The sequence below is a fragment of the Trichechus manatus genome, unplaced genomic scaffold (assembly GCF_000243295.1).
Source record: "Trichechus manatus latirostris isolate Lorelei unplaced genomic scaffold, TriManLat1.0 scaffold00244, whole genome shotgun sequence".
Classification (NCBI taxonomy): domain Eukaryota; kingdom Metazoa; phylum Chordata; class Mammalia; order Sirenia; family Trichechidae; genus Trichechus; species Trichechus manatus.
In genome coordinates this window covers 1942510-1961987 of record NW_004444180.1, presented here as the reverse complement: position 1 = coordinate 1961987, position 19478 = coordinate 1942510, and the positions used below count along the sequence as shown (strand labels likewise).

The 19478-nt window shown below is 62.1% G+C and overlaps 1 protein-coding gene across 3 annotated transcripts in view; it reads right to left on the bottom strand.

Annotated features, from left to right (window-relative positions):
• Positions 1-8914: 8914 nt before the first annotated feature.
• Positions 8915-19478, bottom strand: part of LSP1 (lymphocyte specific protein 1) — a 53452-nt gene continuing 42888 nt past the window's right edge. For 2 of the 3 annotated variants that reach the window (XM_023724369.1, XM_023724370.1), the window contains 9 exons: positions 19132-19287; positions 17301-17490; positions 16817-16909; positions 16031-16074; positions 15780-15861; positions 14191-14325; positions 13731-13808; positions 13495-13597; positions 8915-9246 (listed from right to left, as the gene is read on the bottom strand). In XM_023724369.1, the coding sequence (XP_023580137.1) occupies positions 13508-13597; positions 13731-13808; positions 14191-14325; positions 15780-15861; positions 16031-16074; positions 16817-16909; positions 17301-17490; positions 19132-19287 (868 nt within the window). In that variant the 3' untranslated portion in view covers positions 8915-9246; positions 13495-13507. Of the gene's footprint in view, positions 9247-13437; positions 13598-13730; positions 13809-14190; positions 14326-15779; positions 15862-16030; positions 16075-16816; positions 16910-17300; positions 17491-19131; positions 19288-19478 lie in introns of those variants that run through there. The other variant, XM_023724371.1, reaches the window with a different exon arrangement.

The following is a 19478-nucleotide window of genomic DNA, read 5'->3' as shown; positions in this document are numbered from 1 at the left end:
GCGATCAGGATGAGGTATTAATGACCACACCACGAGGACGATGAGGTATTAATGACCACACTATGAGGACGATGAGATATTAATGACCACACTGCGAGGACGATGAGGTATTAATGACCGCACCGTGAGGACGATGAGGTATTAATGACCGCACCGTGAGGACGATGAGGTATTAATGACCGCACCGCGATGAGGATGAGGTATTAATGACCGCACCGCGATGAGGATGAGGTATTAATGACCATACCACGAGGACGATGAGGTATTAATGACCATACCACGAGGACGATGAGGTATTAATGACCGCACCACGATGAGGATGAGGTATTAATGACCACACCGCGATCAGGATGAGGTATTAATGACCGCACCGCGAGGATGATGAGGTATTAATGACCGCACCGCGATGAGGATGAGGTATTAATGACCACACTGCAAGGACGATGAGGTATTAATGACCATACCACGAGGACGACGAGGTATTAATGACCGCACCGTGAGGACGATGAGGTATTAATGACCACACCGTGAGGAAGATGAGGTATTAATGACCGCACTGTGAGGACGACGAGGTATTAATGACCGCACCGCAAGGACGATGAGGTATTAATGACCACACCACGAAGAGGATGAGGTATTAATGACTGCACCGCGAGGACGATGAGGTATTAATGACCACACTGCAAAGAGGATGAGGTATTAATGACCATGGATGAGTGTGTCAGTCCATTCATGGGTTAAAGAGACAGGAAGTCAGTGGTGATGGCACGGGAAGTCATGGGGGAGGTGAGGATGGGCAAGGTCAAGGAGGATGGGCAAGGTCAAGGAGGACGGGCAAGGTCAAGGAGGATGGGCAAGGTCAAGGAGGTCAGGAGAGGCCATGGTGGGTGAGGCTGCACAGGGTCAAGCCGGAAAAGGAGAGGTTAAGAGGAGGGAGGATGGGGGCTCTAGGGGGCCTCCAGAGGCTGCTGGAATTACCTTCCTCTTCGTACTGTTCTGTATTGGAATAAAACAAGAGAGAGTGGACAGTTAACGGAGTCCCCAGGGCAGAGGAACAGAAGAGGACCCAGAGGAGGCTGGGCAGCACTGGAAGAGGAAGACGTTTGCAGGGAGGGCCGAAGCCTGGATGCCGCCATCTTGCCATGGGGAGCACGGCATAGTGGTTCCACAGGCCCCCTCTGCCCAGCCTTGCGGACAACCCCTTCCAGTGCAAACTTCTTGGTGGTGTCCAGAAGGACAAGGCCCCAAGGGGTGGGACAAGAAGGGTGAGCCCACTGTCATGGGGGGGGGGGTCACTCTGAAATCCACCCACTGAACACAGTAGGTCTGAGGCATCCCGGCCAGGGTGTTCCCCAAGGAGAGATGTGCCGTCAGGAACCAAACACACGCCCTCCCCGAGTGTGGTCTTCTGTGTAGGAGGAGGCAAAGGGAAGGACTCGGGATCTGGCACTTACCCTCAACATGTTCACTGGAGGGGAGAGAGAGAGAGAGAGAGAAGGGAGAAGTTGGGGTGGGCTTTGCTCATGCTGGTTTGTCACAAGCACCGGCAGCCCCTCGAGCCTGAAAGCATTCCTTGAACGTAAGCCGAGGGTTGGAGGGTCCTAAGGCTGGGGCGGGGCTGGCGACTCAGACTGGTACTCACACTTCGTTGTCAGACATGGTGGGGGTGGGTTGCTCCTGCAGAGACAGAGACCCAGAGGAGGGTCAGGAGTGGCCCTGGTTGAGAAGCACAGGCGAGGGGGTGGGGTGGGCTCTTGGAGCTGGGAGGTTGTGAGGAGACATTCATAGGCAGGAGTCGAGGGCCAACTCTTGGGCCTTGGGTGGGTCCACCACCCGGCCTTGGGCCCCTCAGCAGGCCCCTTGCTTCCTCCAAGGCTCCAGCCCCCTCCCGCCTGCCCAGCACTCGTTCTGGCTGGAGCTGGAGTGGACGGTCATCCACCCCCACCCAGGCCGACAGCCTCCCCCAGCACACCCCGCCTAGGGTCATCCAGAATGCACAGGCTTGTCCAAGGCCAGGGACCGCCCGTCCAAGTCCTGCTGATGTGGCCGTTGGCCTGCCTCTGGGTGGTCTTGCCCAGGGGTCTAGCCTGGGGGAGGGGTCCTCCAAGAACCCCGAGATCACTGGGCCCTGGCTCCCCCAGATGGGCCACCTGGACCTCCCCTAGAATGCCTGCCCCACAGCCCCCCGCAGAACCCCTCCTCCGCGTGGGAGCCCCAAGTCCCCTTCTGTACCCAACGGCTTCCCGCCAGGACTGTGCGTTCTCTTGATTAAGGGGGAGCCCGGAGGTCTCCTGTGTGTGCCCCTCAGCCCTCTGCAGACCCTCTCAAAACCACGGAGAACAGGAGCTGGTAGGTAGATAGCCAGACTGAGTGCTCAAGATCCTTGAGCCAAGGACAGGACATGGGGACACGGGGACACGGGGACACGGGACGGGCTCTGGCTGCTCCACCCTGTGTCCACCCACCCACCCCATGCCCGCACGAAGCCCACATGGGCTGCAGGGCTGCAGATGGCCCCTCTGCCCCCACCCCTCCACGGCCGCCTCCCCAGGCCCCAGGACGCTCTTGAATTTGTCAATGTCTGTGGGAAGCCCCAGGCCGGATGCGGCCAGGTGCGGCTCAGCGCTCGGGGACTGTCTGCCCGTGGGCTGGCTGCTGCGCGGGCGGCCGGGGGCCGGGGGCCTCACAGCTGCCTCCGAATGTTGGCTCAGGGTTTCAAAACCCAAGTTCCTGACAACACATTACAGCTTGCTTGAAGACAATCGCTCTGGCCCCCCAGGGAGCTTCGTATAAGAAAAACACAAGTTCATCATCTAAAAACGCATCTACATTGCATTTCTTAGGTGGGAACTGTTCTCCAAACCCGCTGTCAAGAATGTTCATTTCCCAGAGCAACTTAAGCTCCGTGCAAAATCAACCAGCAGCTCTCTGCTAACTGCCTAGCAGGGGCCTCGCAGCCTCCGGGTCCATCCCGGGCCTCTGCTGCCCCCTCTAGTCACAGCCTGGCTTCTCAGCCCTCAGCCTATTGTTCCTCAGCCCGGCCAGCCAGCTGAGCCTCTCGGTGGCTGCAGCCCCCTTCACCCGGCCCCACCTGCCCCTCTGGTTCTGCCTTGGCCCTGGCCCTGGACCTAGCAGGCCTCTCCCCATCCCCTCCGTAGGGTTAGAGGGACTGTGAGAAGTGTGAGAGCCCGGACCACCCGGCTGTGCCCACCCCTCACTCTTGCTGGGCCCTGGCACCTGTCGGCTGCCCCAGGAGGGTGGCGGTCCTGGCCCAGGCCCAGGAGCAGATTATCTTTAAGGAACTGGTGGCAGCTGGGTGTCCAGGAATAGGCACCAAAATTAGCCAAGAGCAAGACGCCCAGAAACCCAAGACAGTGGTGGGGGAAGGGCTGCACAGGCGCCTGCCCCTGAGCCCGGCCAGCCCAGCGCCCCCTGCCATGGGACCCTGGCCACATCATCCCCCCCCCCCGCTGCTCTGGCCCCCCATTTTCAGTGTCACCAGCCCTTCTGGGCTGGGGGTTCAAAAGGCACCCAGTAAGGGCTCCCACACTCCCAGGCAGGGGTGTCCCAAGAGGACTTTTTTGGGGGACTGTCTCTGCCTCTGCTGCTCCCACTGAGGCTGGTTGGCCCCCTCCTCCGGGAGGGCTTGGAGGCCCTTGGTTCTCCTGCTCCCACCTAGGGGTCTCTGTGCCCCTGGTCCTCTGGAGGGAGGAAGGGGTGAAAGACGGGGAGACAGGTTTTGGACAGCTGAGAATGCAGCCAGTGGTCAGGCCCCATCTCCCCCCTGAGGCGCAGGCATGAATATAGCCTCTGAGGTCAGCATTCCTGGGGGATGCATGTCCTCCTTCCCGCCTTCCCAGGTGACAGGTCTGGGATGGGGGAGGGGAAGACAGGAGGCCCTGCCACTCCCTTGCCATGGGACGCCGGCCACATCACCCCCCCTCACTGCTCTGGCCCCTATTTTCAGTTCGGTCAATGACTACTTGCCCCGCCTGTCCCCAGCACGGCCAAGAACACTGGAAAGGGCCGAAGGGGCTGGGGTGTACGGGGGGCTGGGCCTGGGCCCCTCGGGAGGGGCCACCGAGCCCTGGGCAGATGGGGGCAGGGGCAGGGTGGGAGGGGTGTTGGGGGGCATCAGGGATGGCAGCCCAGCTCCTCATGCCTTCCTGTGCCCCAGCCCAGCCCCTTGACCCCTGGGAGCTGGCCCTCAAGGTGCTAGAAGCCAGAGTTCATGAGTCTCAGCTACTCCCTACCCACGGGTGTTCTCCTGGGTGACCTCAGACCAGCCACCACCCCCAGTGGTTTTCATCCTGTCTACAAAATGGCAGCATTAGGGATAATGGCCACTTTAGCAGTGAGCCCAGGGTCCTCAGCTCAGAGCAGCCTGCAAGGACAGGACGAGATGGCCCGGGGTGGGCATGAGCAACCAGCCTCCTGCGTGGCCTCCCTTTGGGGTTCCCTGAAGACCCCCCCCGGTCCTCCCACCCCTCTGTCCCCCCATTCTAGCTTGAGAACCCTTCTCCCTTGTCTGTCCCATGTTCAGAGAGCATCATCCCTCCATGCCTCCATCCCAGACTCTGTGGGTGGCTTCACGGGGTCCCCAAGATGCAAGAGTTTGGAGCCCCAGAATGCACCTTACCCATGGGCCCTGCCCAGCCCAGCCCAGCCCAGCTCAGAGGGTCCCGGCCTGGCCCCCGCCTGGCCCCTGCCTGGCCGCACCAACCTGGGCAGCGAGTCTGGAGAAGGACCGAGTTCCCTGAGGACCAGCTGCAGCACTGCCCGCTCGGCCTCATGCCCCCGTGTTATAGTGACATTTGATCTTTGCCCGCAGCCCATTGGCCAGTGGCAGGGGCCCGAGGCACACACAGGGAGGGAAGGGGCTGTGTCCACATTAGCCCCTTACCAAGTATAGGAATGGCCAGAGGAGGAGGTGAGGATGGGAGGGCGCTCCTGGGAAGGAGATAGTTCTCCTTCTCCTGAGTGTCAGCTTCTATTTTTACCCCCCTCCAGCCACACCCTCCCCCCCGCTCCAGCAGACAAATTCTCAAAGGAAGGAAGGGATGGGGGGCCCCAGGGGCACAGCTGAGGTCTCTCCTTCGGCTGGTGTTGGCCCAGTGTGGGGCCCCTAGTACCCCTACCCCCTCTCCATCAGAAGGACAGCCCAGGTCCTAGAGACCCCATGGGACTGAGACTCTGTTGGATGCCAGCCCTCACTTGTGCAAACTCCCCTTGGACCCGTCTTGGTTCCGGGGTGGACACAGTGGGCAGGCAGGGTAGGTGGGCACAGAAGGCAGGCAGGGTATGCGGGCACTGGAAGTACCCACCAAGTCCCAGCTGCTTGTGTCTAGGCACATCTCCCATGGCTGCTGTCTCATGGGCCAGAGCCCCTGCTGCTGGACTCCCAGCCCCCCAGGCCTTCTTCCCTTGCAGGACACAGTGTCCTACTTGGAAGCAGCCTGGCCGGGTGCCCAGGGGCCCAGCTTTCTTTCCACAGGACTCCAGATGGCACCACCCAACTGACAGACACCCCCGCGCGTGGGCTCTGAGGCTCCTGCATGCTCCAGCAGCCCTGCCCCTTGGCTGAGGGAAACTGAGGCTGGCTCCGTGGCCCTGCTCGCCTGCTCCCCCCAGGCCCCACAGGCTCAGGGGTTGGGTCTGCTGACACACATGGGGGTTCAATGAGCTGCCTGAGTTAGGGTTAGAGCTGTCAGGGGCACCACGGGCGGCACCCAGGACAGGAGTGTGTCCTGAGAGACACCACTGAGGTTCCTGCCCTCCCGAGGTTGACCCAGCAGGAGGCTCACGGACACCGCAGACCCACCTCCAGCCTGGGTCTGCACCCCCAGCTGGGTCCCTGTGGCCTACGTGCTAGGAAGCAGGCCACAGAGAATGGGGACAGGCAAGGACGGACCCCAGTCATGCAGCAAGGGAAGACCGACCCCATGCTACTGGACAGAGTCCCTCCCCAGCCCACCTGGCCCCGGGCCGCCCGGCACTGGGGGCCCCTGAGGGCTGGAGTACTGGGGAAGTCCCCGCCCTCCTGGACTGAGCCCCCTTCTAGCCCTGCATGCTTCGTCTCCACCTATACACTCCCGCAGGCCACCAAGACCAGTGTCTTGCGCTTGTGGATCATCGATAGAGCCGCTGCCACAGGGTCTCACACAGCAGGTCCCTGCCATTGGGCGGGACCCCACGCATGGGCAGGTGTACACAGCACGAGATGCGACCTCGTCTCCAGCCTATGCTGGGACTCGTCTGGGAGGCTTATGTCCACCCAGCTCTGTCCACACGTGGGCGTGAGGGAGACACTGGCTGCACCTGACCCTGGCCCAGGGTGTCTGCGGGCCGAACAGGTGGACGCGGCCCCTGCAGTGGCCCCTTTCGGCCAGCAGAGGAGGGTGGCTGCTTGCTCAGCACCACAGCCGCTGGCAGGTGCTCCAGAGACCGGGCTGGCCGTGAGCAGACTATGCCAGCGAGCGGACGAGAGGTCAGGAGGGACAGGTTTTATTTTGGGTATCAGTGGCCTCACCCGTGGGCTGCCCGGCATTGAGTGGGCACTGCTGGTCAGGCCACCCGCGGGCTCAAGGGCCGTGGACAGGTAAGCCACACCCCAGACCCCAGGCCTGACAGGGGTGAGGAAGAAGAGGGCAGGGCAGGGGTCTAGGGGAGCTAGGGGAGCCAGGCTGGGGGAGGACACACGGCCCTCCCTGCACCAGGGCTGGGGGTGAGGGATACGGGGGAGCCCAGCCTGGGTTGGGGCAGGGGACTGACTTCAAACCCAGAAAGAGTTTGAGAACTGACTGGACAGCGCCGAGTTTCTGGGGGCAGTGAGCAGGGGGCTTCTGAAGTTGGCAAATACTGAGTGGAGCCCAGGGGAGCAGGGAGAAGGTAGGGGACTACATCCCTGAGCCTCAGGGTGCGAGCTGTTGGTGAGGGTGACCCCGGGAGCTGCAGGAGTCTGGGGCCCCTCAATCTGGGCTCCTGGACCCCAGTGTGCGTGGTAGGGGGGTGACAGAGCCCAAGGGCACTGCCGTCCTGGGAGCCCTGGGCTGACCAGGGTGCCCGCACTGGTGCCAGCTGTGGCCTTGTGGCTGGCCAGCCCAAAGCTCAGTTTCTGCCAGGCTGAGATGGCAGCAGCTGACACAGCACTTGGTGGGGACCCAGCCTCCCCAACCCCGGCAGCTGCTGCCCAGATGCCCAAAGAGCTTCTTCGTGACTTTGTAGATCCATCAACTTGCCGTGTGGGTACCTAAGGGTGTCTACTGTGTAGGGCCCAGCTCTGTGCCCAAAGCTGGGGAGCAGCGAGTGCCAGAGGGACATCCCTCACTGGGCAGTCTTGAGGCATGGCCCCTCTGAGCCTCTCAGCCTCTTCGGTGGCCAGGCAGAAAGAGGCAGGGGCTCAGCCCCCCAGTGTGCATCAGGGATAGAGTCCATGCCAAGGGCAAAGGGGCCCACCGTGGGTCCCCATTCCCTCGGCGGAGCCAGGGGGTGCTGAGGACCCCAAGTGTTGGGGGGAAGGGTACCATTGGACTCTCCCACCTGTTGGCCTTCGTGCCGCCCACCCTGGTCCCTGGCATTGGACCCTGCTTGCTGCCCAAGGTGAACGCTCTGTCCAGGAGGTAGAAAGGTTGAGGGCGCCATATCCCCGGAGATGCTTGCTGGCCTCGCTTTGAAGGCCATGGTAGTGTTGTTGTTGACTTCTCTTAGTCCTCTGTGATCAGGATGGCCCTCATGAGGCTGGCAGAGTTTTACCATGGACCCTTCAGACAGCAGAGTCTTCAAGCAGAGGGCCAAGTTAATGGCCCAGCTGGGTCTAGAGCATTAAAGGCTGCAGGGGAAGCCTGCTCTTGGGAGGGCTTCCTCAGACTGGGAGGGCAGTGGACCCAGAGTCCTCCCCCCAGTCTCCCATTCCAGGCACTTGTCCATCCTCCCCTCCTCCACCCATTTATCCTCCCGTCCACCCTCCTCCATCCTGTGCATCATTAACCCTCTGCCCCGCACCCATCACCCACTTCCATCCATCCATGCTCCCATTCACCATCCACCCATTCACCCTCCTGTACTTGTAATCATAATCACCCAACCACTCAGTCATTCATTTTTATATATCCATTCACCCCTTCTCTTTCCCTTTCTTCTTTCTTTCCTCCCTAACCTCTTTCTTTCTGCCCACCCATCCATCCATCCATCCATCCATCCATCCATCCATCCATCCATCCATTCATCCAATGATACACCAATTCTTTTGTGCACACATCCACCTATCTACCCAACCATTCCTCCATCTTTCTCCCATCCACTCTCCACACAACTATTTTTCCATCTGTCTGGCTCTCATCCCTTCTATCCATCCACCCATCCATCCATCTGTCCACCCATCCACCTCCACTGATCCCTTTCTGGGTGCTGGATGGGGGATGGGGATGAGCTCCACGCAAGTCTTATCCTCAGGGAGCACACAGCCTAGGGGCACAGACCCCAAGCACACCCATGTTTCAGGGCTGTGAAGTTTATCCTCGGCCGTTGAAGGGGGCAGGTGTCAGAGACACCTGGAAGAGGAGGACCTGGACCCCACCCATGGTGCGCATCCCAACTTGGCCACCCGACACCTCAGATCCCAGAATCTCAAGCTGTGGAAAGCCACGGAGAGGGAGAGAGCACCCCGAATACGGAGGCTAGAGGCCAGGGTCCCCTCGTCTGTGCAATGGGGTGGGTTGGCCCCTGACAAGGGCTTCTGTTTCCTGCCGCCCGCTCCCCATCCCACCCCCATTAGTGAGCACCAGAGAGGCAGCGCATGGGACACACGGGAGCTTTATTACACACAGCAAGTTCGCGGGGGCAGAGGGGTGCAGCAGGGGGCAGGGAGGGATGCAGGGTCCTGAGCACAACCGGAGGTCTCCAGTGGAGCCCTGGGGGCCGGCGGGCTGCCAAGCCTTGTTCTGCTCGGGCAGGGCCTCAGTCCTCTGCCTCCTCGGGCACTCTGGGCTGCCCGCCCTGTGCCAGCAATTAAGAGCATCCCTCTCCTCCTCCCTTGGTGAGAAGCACAGCTGGGGTGAGGGGTGGAAGGGAGAGAGTTGAAGGGTCCAGGAACAAAAGGAGGTGACAGCAATGATGGTGGGGGTCAGAGGGGTGCAGGGAGGCTGGGGAGGCCTTCAGAAGTGGCTTCCTCCTGGGGCCAGGAGGGCTCTGGCTAGAGTCTCCCCTGGATGTGGAGGGTGATGCTGGCTGCACCCCGAGTCACGGAGGCTGAAACACAAGCGGGGAGAGGGGACATGGGGCATTAGGCTGGAGGCCAGGAGGGTCTGCTGCCCCCAGGTCCCGCTGCCCAGCTTCCAAGTCTCTCTCTAATGGCCGCCCGGCCCTGCCCACTTGCCCCTCTCCCCTTCCTGGGCGGCCCCCTCTCCCTCGGGCCACCGACGCACGGAGCCTTCCTCCCCATGGCCTCCTCCCTGGAAACCTACTCCCCAGCACGAGCCCCTGAGCCTGGGTCAGGGTTCTCACTTGGGGTAGAGGCAACACTGCTCACCGCCTGTCTGCCCGTGGCCTGGCACCTCCGCTGAACCAGGCCTGTGGCTCCCGGGATCCTGGCCCCGGATGGTTAGCAGGGAGAGCCAGCCCCAGGGACAGACCCCACCCGGTCGCTCCCAGCAGATCCATTCCTGCCCGGCAGAGCCAGCCCCCACCCAGCGGCCCCCAGGCCTCCCGGCCTCCCTCCTCCCCTAAACCAGACAGCTTCTCGCTCGGCCCAGACGCCATTTGTCAACGTCCTTGCAAACACGTGGCGCCCAGAAAGCAGGGTGGGCGGTGGCTCAGCCAGGACCACCCTGGCCAGGACTTCTGTGGGAATATCCCGTTTAGTGTAGCTCAGCGGAAACTGCTCCCACCTCTGGCCACTCCACCTCTGATGTGCACCTCGGCTTCCCGAGGGGCCCGTTGGCCGCCACCCCTCACCGCGGGCTCCCAGTGGCGCCTGTGGTTGGGCCGGCGGCGGCGCGGCGCCCCTCACGTGTCTGCGGCCAGCAGCTTGGCCAAACACCAGCCCCCAACCACCCCCCGGCCCCACTCAGAGCCCACCCTCGGCCTCCATCCCTGCTCGGCCACCCACGAGGCCTGGCTCATGCAGTGCACACAGGCGGCGCCCACTTTGTGCTGGCCGGGGCACCTGGAGGCAAGAGGCAAGGCTGGGCCTGGGTGCGCTCAGACGTACAGACACAATGGGGCACGCCGGGCTGGTACCAAGTGCCCAGGACAGAGAGTTGTCAACAGTTGAGTTGTGTCCACTCGGCCCCAGGGTCCTCGACATGCAGGGGGCAAGCGGGAGCCCCACAGGGGGAGGTGAGGGCTGTCCTGACCGCTGTGCTCCCCCCAGGGTGCAGGATGCTCATCTCGGCCACGGCGATGCCCCCCAGCTGCCCCTGCCCTCAGGGCCGCCCTGGCCCGCCCCCGCCCCTGCTGCCCAAGCCGGGCAAGGACAACCTGCGTCTGCAGAAGCTGCTGAGGAAGGTGGCGCGAAAGAAGATGAGCATCGGGGGGCTGCCCGCTCCACCTGGGGCCTTCCGTGCCTCCCTGTCCCCCGTGAACGAGGCAAGCCACGACCAGGAGGCTGCCACCCCATGTGCCACCACCCCGTGTGCCACTACCCTGTGCCCCACCATCCCGTGCCCTGCTGCCTTGCGCCCCACTGAGGCCCCCCAGGCGGTGGCCACCGCATCCCGCTCCCCACACACACTGGCCGTCCACCACGTGGCGTCCCCCCTGCAGAAGTCCACCTTCTCCTCCAGCCTCACCCAGCGCAGCAGCCTGGCTGCCCACGTTGAGGCTGCAGAGCCCGCCACGCCCCTCGGTGGCTTTGCCCCCGTTTCAGCCCTGGTGGCTGGGGGCACCCGCGTCAGCCAGGTGCAGAGCCGACTCACCCCATCCCCACACTCGAGGACTCCCGAGTTCCCCAGGACTGACAGAGTTGCAGCCTCGACTACCCCCAGCCCCCAGCCACTGATCCCAGTGGCCCACATCTGCCCACTGCCCGCCAGGGCCCAGGCCACCAGCCCCCAGCCTGAGGAGGCCCCTGTGCCCAGGTCTCCACCCAGCTTCCAGGCCTCGGCACCCAGAGAGGCCAGCACTCGGATCGTGGTGCCCATAGCCCCCACCTACCGCTCGCCAGGATCCCCGGCTCACAGCCCAGCCCCTGAGGCCCCTGAACCCCAGTCCATGGAGGAGCCCACTGTGGCCGGCCCCAACGACGAGGCCAAACGGGTCTGCAGTCCCTGCGGGGCCTCATCCCCTGCCCTGCCATTGGGCCCCCATCCCTGCCCTGTCCCCAGAGTGGCACCCAAGCCCAGGCTCAGCGGCTGGACGCGCCTGAAGAAGCAGCTCATGGTGACAGAGGGGGAGCCCCCAGCCCCGAGCCCAGCACAGAGCTCTGGGGCCACGCAGCAGGAGGAGGCAACACCTGCCCTCCCAGCACCCCGGCCCCCCGCCTTCCGGGCCTCCAAGATGTGGGACGCAGTGCTGTACTGCATGTCAGTGGCCAAGGCCCAGGGCCACTCAGCAAGGCCCGACGAGGGAACACGTGCACCGGCTGGCTTGTCCCGCTTTCCCTTCCTCTACAGACCCCGCTTCGATGCCCGCAAGCTGAAGGAGGCGGCCGCGCGGCCCCCACCCGAGGCCCTCCCTGTCCTGCTGCTGAGCCCCCGGCCCAAGAACTTCAACCGGACTGCGGCCGGCTGGCATCTCCAGTGAGGTGGCCACAGGGGCTCCAGGGCAGCACGACCAAGAGTGACGGAAGGAGCAGTCTAGCTGGGACGTGAGGGTACCCGGGCCAGCAGGGCCGGGGCGGGGATGCCGAAGAGGGGAGCGATGGGTGGCTCAGTGGCTGAGGCCTGTGAGAGGCTGAGAGGGACAGGTCAGGTGGGCGGGGGCATAAGGGACTCGTGGGTGGTGACAGCAGGGCAGAGTGGAGGTGGGATGAGTCGGTTAACATGTGACTTTGGGAGCTGGCAGATTCAGGGGGGTGGAGGGTCCTCTAAGGAGGGGACCAGAAGGGGTGCACATAGGATAGAGTGGGGGTGCCGGGGGGAAGTACTCGGTGACAAGAAGACCCCCAAGTCTGCTCTGAGGCAGAGCGTCGGACCCCTGACCTCACATGTGGGTGGCCGGGAGGCGGTCACAGTGAGGCCTGGTTCTGCCCACTTTCCAAAGAGGCTTGGGCCCTGGGTGCGCTGTTCAAGGGAGGGCTGGGGCACAGGGCGTTGGGCCTCGGGGTGCTGCCGGCTCAGGGTGATTAACTCCTGGCTAAGCAGGAGGGGCTCCTGGGTCCAGACTGCAGTCTCCCTCCGCCCAGGCTGTGAACGATTCAGGGACAGATTTATGTTTGTGGTGGGAAGCAGGAGTGGTCAGGGTGATTCAGAGCTCGGCACGGTCGGCCGAGTCGGCAGTTTGGCGGCCCTGACGGATGGCGGGGAGCCAGCCCCAGGCTGGGGGTGCAGGAAGGAGGCCCTGAGGAGGGGCTGGGGGCCCAGGCCCGGTGGGAGTTGGCATGGATGTGAGATGATCAGAGTTCAGGCGGGAAGGGGCTGATAGGGGGTGGAGGAGGGGCCCAGCCATGCCCCTGGCCCAGCCCCTGGGCGCCCCCATCGCTTCCCTCCACCCCGGGCTGACCCATGGAGAGAAGCAGCCTTGAGGGTCGCTAACAGGAGAGGTCTTCGATTTGATGGCTGGGATAAGGAGTAGTGTTCTCCGTCCCGGGCCGAGCAGGGCAAGAGCAGGGAAGGGGACCCTAGGCTCATGCAGCTTTGGGAGCCCCAGCCTCCAACCAGGCAAGACCTGACTTGGGGCTAGTGCCCAGGGCTCTGAGGGGGGCTGTCATACCAGAAGGGAGAGAGGGAGGTGAGGCACCAGGGAAGCAGCAGGACCCAGCAAGGAGGCAGCAGTTGGTGGGGGCCAGCTGTCCCACCACAGGCTGGAACGGTGCTGCCCATGGAGCCTGCGACCCAGGCCACTAATAAACAAACGTGTGTCCAACCAAGGCCGTGGAGTCACTTCCTGTCTCATCACCAGGCAGCAGGGAGGGTGTGGGAACACCAGGCAAACCTCCAAGGTCCTGGCCCCTATGGACCCCAAACCCACCGAGGGGCGTGGAACCAGGCTCCCTGGGCTTGTCCCGTCTACTTCCACTGACTCCAGCTCCTGCGGTGGGGGCTGGCCTTGCACCACAGGAAGCCTAGGTGGGGCTCCCTGTCTCCTCCAGGTGAAGGAGCTTCCTGCTGAGCGGCGGCTGTGCTGGGCTGAGCCAGGGTGATGCCAGCAAAACCAACAGAGTCCAAGCCTGGTGCAAGGTCCAGGGAGCTGAGTCAGGGTCTCCGCCTGCCCCCAGGCCAGGCGTTCACCCCTAAGCCCCACCCTGGTAGCTGGTAACCAGGTCCCACCCGAGCTCCTGTGTTCCAAAATGGCGCGTTCATGGGCAGCACTGCGCTCTGGCCGCTGCCTCAGACTCACCGGGACCGGCAATCTAGGGTGCCACGTCCTCATCCACGAGCACCTTCTCATACTTCCCGTGCCCAGTGGCCACAAACTTGTACCGCTTCCCAGACGGGGTGCTCTGTTGGAGAAGGGGAGCAAGAGCAAAGGTGAGTGCACAGGAAGGAGGCAGTACTCCTGCATGGAGGACAGCCTCTCCTGGCCCTCACCTGCTGTACCCACCCCACCCCTGCCCCAATCATTTTGCAGACTACCTTAACTGTTGATGAGGTCTTGGAGCCACCTCTCTGCTCCCAGAGGCTTCTCTTGCTCATGTCTCCAGCGACAATATCCTGGGAGCAGGAGGAAACAGGTCATAGGTGCAGCCCTTGGTTGGGGGGCTAGAAGCCCTGGGCCCTTCTCTCCAGGCTGGCCTTGCCTGGCCAGGGGGCCTGGGGCCTGCCCACCTTGCCTCTTTGTGCGAGAGCCCGGGGGAAGAGCAGGGAACATGAACAAGGCACCATCCTGTCCTCACCTTGCCAATCTGTCTTCTCGAAGCCTCCAATGCTAGGAAGCCCAAATGGCTAACCCCAGCCCCCCAGATGCTCCAGTGCCCTGCCCACCACATTTCATCCTGGGTGGTCTCATACTTGGTTTTCCAAGGGGGCCCAGCCTGCTGCTAAGGTCCTGGGCCCTGTCCTCCTAACCCAGCCATGCACACGGGAAGGGTCCTACCTTGCAGGAGGGGCCCTTGGATGTGGACTGGGTCTGCACTTCTCCTGTCTCCCACAGACTCTTTGTATTGGCCACGGCCATGCTGGGCAGCTCTATGGAGGTCTGGCGGGCTAGCTTGGGGGTCCGACCAGCAGTCTGAGGAGAAGACAGAGCCCCAGGAATGCTTTAGTGGAGGGCTCTCATGGGACACATCGGAAGGTCCCACTGCGAGACCCTCCAAGACACAAATGATGTTACCTCTATCTTTTTATCTGCCCCTGGAATGTTTTCCCAATCCAGGATGGGCTAGGCTCTTGATGTGTGCCTTCACTGGGCACACTTGTGGAACACATCTCCTTCTGGGGTGCACAGGTGATATGGTGGAATACAGTACAGATGTGGGGTATCTTCACATGGCTCATAGCATAGGGCTGGAAGAATGTGGGTTGGTGGGAGAGTGTGGGTCAGTGGGGGAGGTGGGTTACAGAGGAGTGTGGGTTATGGAGAAGTGCGGGTTATGGGGGAGCGTGAGTTGGTGGGGGAGTGTGGGTTATGGAAGATTTTGGGTTGGTGGGGGAGTATGGGTCGGTGAAGGAGCACGGATAAGTGGGAGAGCATGGTTTATGGAGGACTGTGGGTTATGGGGGAGCATAGGTCTGTGAGGGAGCATGCGTTATGAAGGACTTTGGTTTGGTGGGAGAGCGTGGGTTGGTGGGAGTGTGGGTTGGTGGGGAAGCATGAGTTACGGAGGATCTTGGGTTGGTGAGGAAGCATGAATTGGGCAGAGGAGCATGGGTTGCTGGGGGAGCATGGGTTATGGAGGACTCTGGGTAGGTGGGAGAGCATGAGTTATGGAAGATTTTGGGTTGTGGGAGTGTGGGTTATGGAGGACTTTGGGTTGGTGGGAGAGCTGGGATTATGGAGACGTGTGGGTCAGTGGGGGAATGTGGGTTGGGTGGAGGAGGGTGTGTTGGTGGGGGAGCATGGGTTATGGGGGACTTTGCATTGGTGGGACAGCATGAGTTTGTGGGAGAGCGTGTGGGTTGGTGGGAGAGTGTAGGTTATGGAGGAGTGTGGGTTGGTGGGGGGAGAGTGGGTTGGTGGGGGAATGTGGTTGGTGAGGAAGCATGGGTTATGGAGGACTTTGGGTTGGTGGGAGAGTGTGGGATGGTGAGAGAACATGGGTTGGTGGGAGTGTGGGTTGATGGGGAAGAATGGGTTATGGAGGATTTTGGGTTAGTGGGGAAGCATGAGTTGGGTGAAGGAGCATGGGTTGGTTGGGAGGCATACATTATGGAGGAGTGTGGGTCAGTGGGGGAGAGTGGGTTGGTGGAGGTTTGTGGGTTGGTGGGGAGTGTGGGTTGATGGGGAAGCATGGGTTGGTGTGAGAGTGTGGGTTGACAGGGGAGTGGGTAGATCAGTGACAGAGCGTGAGTTTGAGGGGGAGCTAATAGGTTGATGGGCGAGTGTGGGATGCGTGGCAGCGGGTGGGATTGTGGGGGAATGTGGGTTGGTAGGGGTGAGTGGTTTGGGTGAAGGAGTGTGAGCTGGTGGAAGAATGGGTGCATGAATAGAAGGCATCCAACTGCAGAGGAGGGGACTGAGTGTACCTCGACAGCCTGGGTGTACTGCTCTAGGCGCTCATCAATCTTGGAGATAGGTTGGGCTGGTTCGGACTTCTTCACACTGTTACTGGAGGGTAGGAGAAGTGTCAAGCCACACACCTTCTGGCTGTTCCTCACCCAACTCTGAGTCCCTGCCAGAGCACACTCATGCCCCATTATCTCCACCCTCTCAGTCCCTCTCCTCACTCCCCTCATGGAGAAACCCCAGTTCTGAGCCTGGGTCTGGTAAGACATACCTCTTCTCTATGGAGCGGTTCAAGGACTCGGTTCTGTCGATGAGCTGTGGGGAGTGGGCAGGGAGGTAAGCCTGGGTGGCCAGGGCAAAGCTCACAGTCTAATTCACAAGAGTGTACAGTAGACTCCTGTCTGTTGAGAAGCCTGGCATCTTTGAGCTGTGTGGGAATGGCTTCTATACTGATCTCCCAACTCTGGAGAAATTCACCATCCAGAAAGAGGACCATCTCCTGCCACCTTGAACTCAGGGACAGAGAGCATCCCTCATATTAGCAACTCAGACCATCTTGGGGCAACTTCGCCAAATAGAAATTTTGGCTTGATTTGAGTTGAGATCTGCCTCCTGCTGGCTTGTGCTCATGGGCTAAACTCTGCCTTCCGCTTCCTGTGCCCCAGGTAGCCAACCATACAACCATTTTTCCTTACTTTTATCCATTCATTCATCCACCCACCCTCCCTTCCATCCATCCATCCATCCAACCATCCACCCAACCATCCATCCATCCATCCGTCCATCCATCCGTCTGTCCGTCCGTCCGTCCATCATCCATCCACCCACCCACCTACCCATCCACCCAACCTTCTTTACTTCCTTCTATCCACTTATCCATCACTCCAACCACAACCACAAGGATTTTCTGAGTGCCAGGTGCTGGGGGAATTAGCAGAGAACAAGTTGGACATGCCCTTGTGTTCCTGGGGCTGACATGTGGCTGCCTGTCTCGGGTTTTCAGTTTGGTCATGAGACTGGGAGAGAAAATGGGAGTAGGCTTTGGGGCTTGACCTACCTTGGTGGTGGGGCTCAGGGGAGGCGGGCTGTGTTCGGCAGTCCCCTCCAAGGCCAAGGGGCTGGGTGTCCTGGGCTGCTGACATTGCAGGCGCTAGGGATAGAAAATCTGAGGCTATGGGGCCTGGATGGCCAGCCATGTGCATCCCTCCTGCCCCACCCCAGGGCCTGCTGGAGCACAGCTCTCCCCTGCCTGGGCCTCAGGTTCTTCCCAGCCCTGACGTGCTCCGTTCTGGAATTCTCCACTGTGGGGCCCATGAGCCCAGGGCAGAGCTCATGATTGTGGAGGACAGATTTACCCCGTGTCCCCACACCCCAATACTCTAAGAATGTGGAGTAAGAAGGGGCTGCAGAGCCTGAGGGTATAGGGTGCTGGGTCTCCCCAGGGCAAGCCCCATGAGACCCCCAAGGGTGCAGGCAGCAAAGATCCACCCAACCCAGGGGCTAGAGTGCTCCCAGAGTGCCTGAGGTGGAGTCACTGTCACCTCCTCCTCTGCCTCCCCAGCCTCCGCTGGACCCTGAGGGTCCTGGGCCAGCTCCTCTAGGTCACGGGGCTCTGTTTCCTCCAGACCCGGCTCCTCCTGGGGCTCCACCACTGGTCTCAGGCACAGCCCTTCCAGGGGGACTTCGGCTTGGCCTGGCCCATCACTGTCCTCCTGTTCATGACCTTGGGGCCTGTGAGGGGGAGGGAGGGCCAATCTAGGGTCATTTGATTGCTTGGTTCAAGTCCCCGCCCATTTTCAAGACTCAGTTTTCCCATCTGGAAAATGGAGGCAGTCAGATGAGTGGAGTGTCAAGGAATTCAGAAACCCGTTGTCTTAGGTGACATAAGCCCAAGGGCCCCAGAACCGGACAGGATCCTCAGGGACACTGGCCCACCGCTTGTCCTGGGCCACTCCCGGAGCCTGGGCACAGCTTTCCTGGAAAAGCTCCAGCCCTCGTGCCCCGCTTGCCCATGTCATGGTGTCTGCCCTCGGCTGACTGGTCCCCTAGGGCTGGGGCTGCCTAGGGGCCTGCTCCAGCCATGCTGTGTGTGGGGCCAACAGGTCTTAGGGAGGAGGATGTCAAGTGGGAGGGAAGTGCAGGGTTCGTGGGTGGCCTGGGCGCTGGGTTAGCTGCAGGACAAGGCCAGGCAGGGGTCGTGGGGAGAGGGGCCAGCTGTGCTGGCCACAGGGGAGGGGAGGTGCCAGCCGGCGGCCGGAGTGCCTCTCGGAGCAGGCCTGAACCTGGAGAAGATGGGAAACGCTGCCATTTTCCATGGTCTCAGGCCTCGTGGTGTACGTGCCAGCCACGACCCAGACCCACCCACCCTAGGTGGGCTGGGGTCCGAGCCAGGGCAGCCACACAGAGGGCCATTCAGGGCCCAGGCGGGTGGGCAGGCAGCAGGTGCAGGGGGGTGGAGGCCTGTGGAGCCGCCAGCTCTGACTTCCACCAGAAGAGCCCAAGTGCCCCCTGCTGTCGGGAAGCAGCCCGGCTGGCCTGGCCGGCGGGGAGTGGGGAGCCCCAGCCCCTCTCAGAAATGCAGAGCAGGCAGCAACTCCCCGGGGCAGATGGGGAGACTGAGACCCAGAAGAGGTATGGCAGGCAGTGGGCCGAGCCAGGACCAGTTAGCCCCTGATGTGGGGGAGCCTGGTTGAGGATCGAAAAGACGGGGGTTGGGCAATGGGGGCCTAGGGAAGCCAGGCGGTGGCCCAGAGAGGGGAGAGCTCTCGTTCCACTTCAGGCAATGGGGGGGCCCTGTCCCCGAAGCTTAGAGCTCCTGAGGGCAAGGCTGGGACGTGACAGGTGCCAGCCTCAAGGGCGGCCCGCGGGTGCTGTCTACAGCTCAGATCCTGAGATTGTGGGGAGGGGAGAGAGGGCCTGGGGAGCAGCCTGCTCCCCGGGCCCCCCGCCCACCCCGGTTGAGACAGGCACACACACCCGCACATCTGGAAAGCTGCCTCACAGGCCCACATCTGGAAATACCTGCTCCCCTCCTCCGTGGGAATGGAGGCAGGCCAGACCCGAGGGAGGAAGGGGCGGGCAGCGCGGGGGCCGCGGAGCCTCCATTACGTAAGTGGGCTGCAGATGTGTGCTGATGTGGCAACACCCGGCCTGGCCGCAGCTGCTCTGGACGGGGCCCAGGGCCCTGGGGAGCCCAGGAATGAGATGTCCTCACCGCCCCCTCCCCGCAGGCCCCTCGGCCTCCCTCCCGTCTCCATCTCTTCCCCTCACAGCCACAAGGGCATCTTGGGGGGCTGGCTGGGAAGGGGGATCCAAGGGGCTGCCGTGCTGCGGTGCTGGCTGAGGGGCTTACGGAGGGCCTGCACCACTTGCCGGTTCTCCTCGTGCTCCTGCTCCTGTGGGCTGTCTCCTTGAGGGGCCTCTCCGCCATCCACAGCGAGCTGCCCTTGTGGCCCCGGTTTCTGGGACCAGTCGCTAAAACCCTCATCCTCGTCCAGTTCAGGGGCTTCCGAGGGTTTCAGGTGGAGCCTGGAGCAGGGGAACAGGAGGTGGGCTGAGAGCCCAGGGGGTTGCCGGAGGCACATGGCAGCCCATGGCCCTGTACCAGCACCCACACTTCCGCTCACTCAGCCCCTGGGCTCCAGGGTAGGACATCCCTGTCAGCTGCACAGAAAGGCTCCCTGTGGCTAGGGCCATGCCTTCTCCATGACTCTATGACT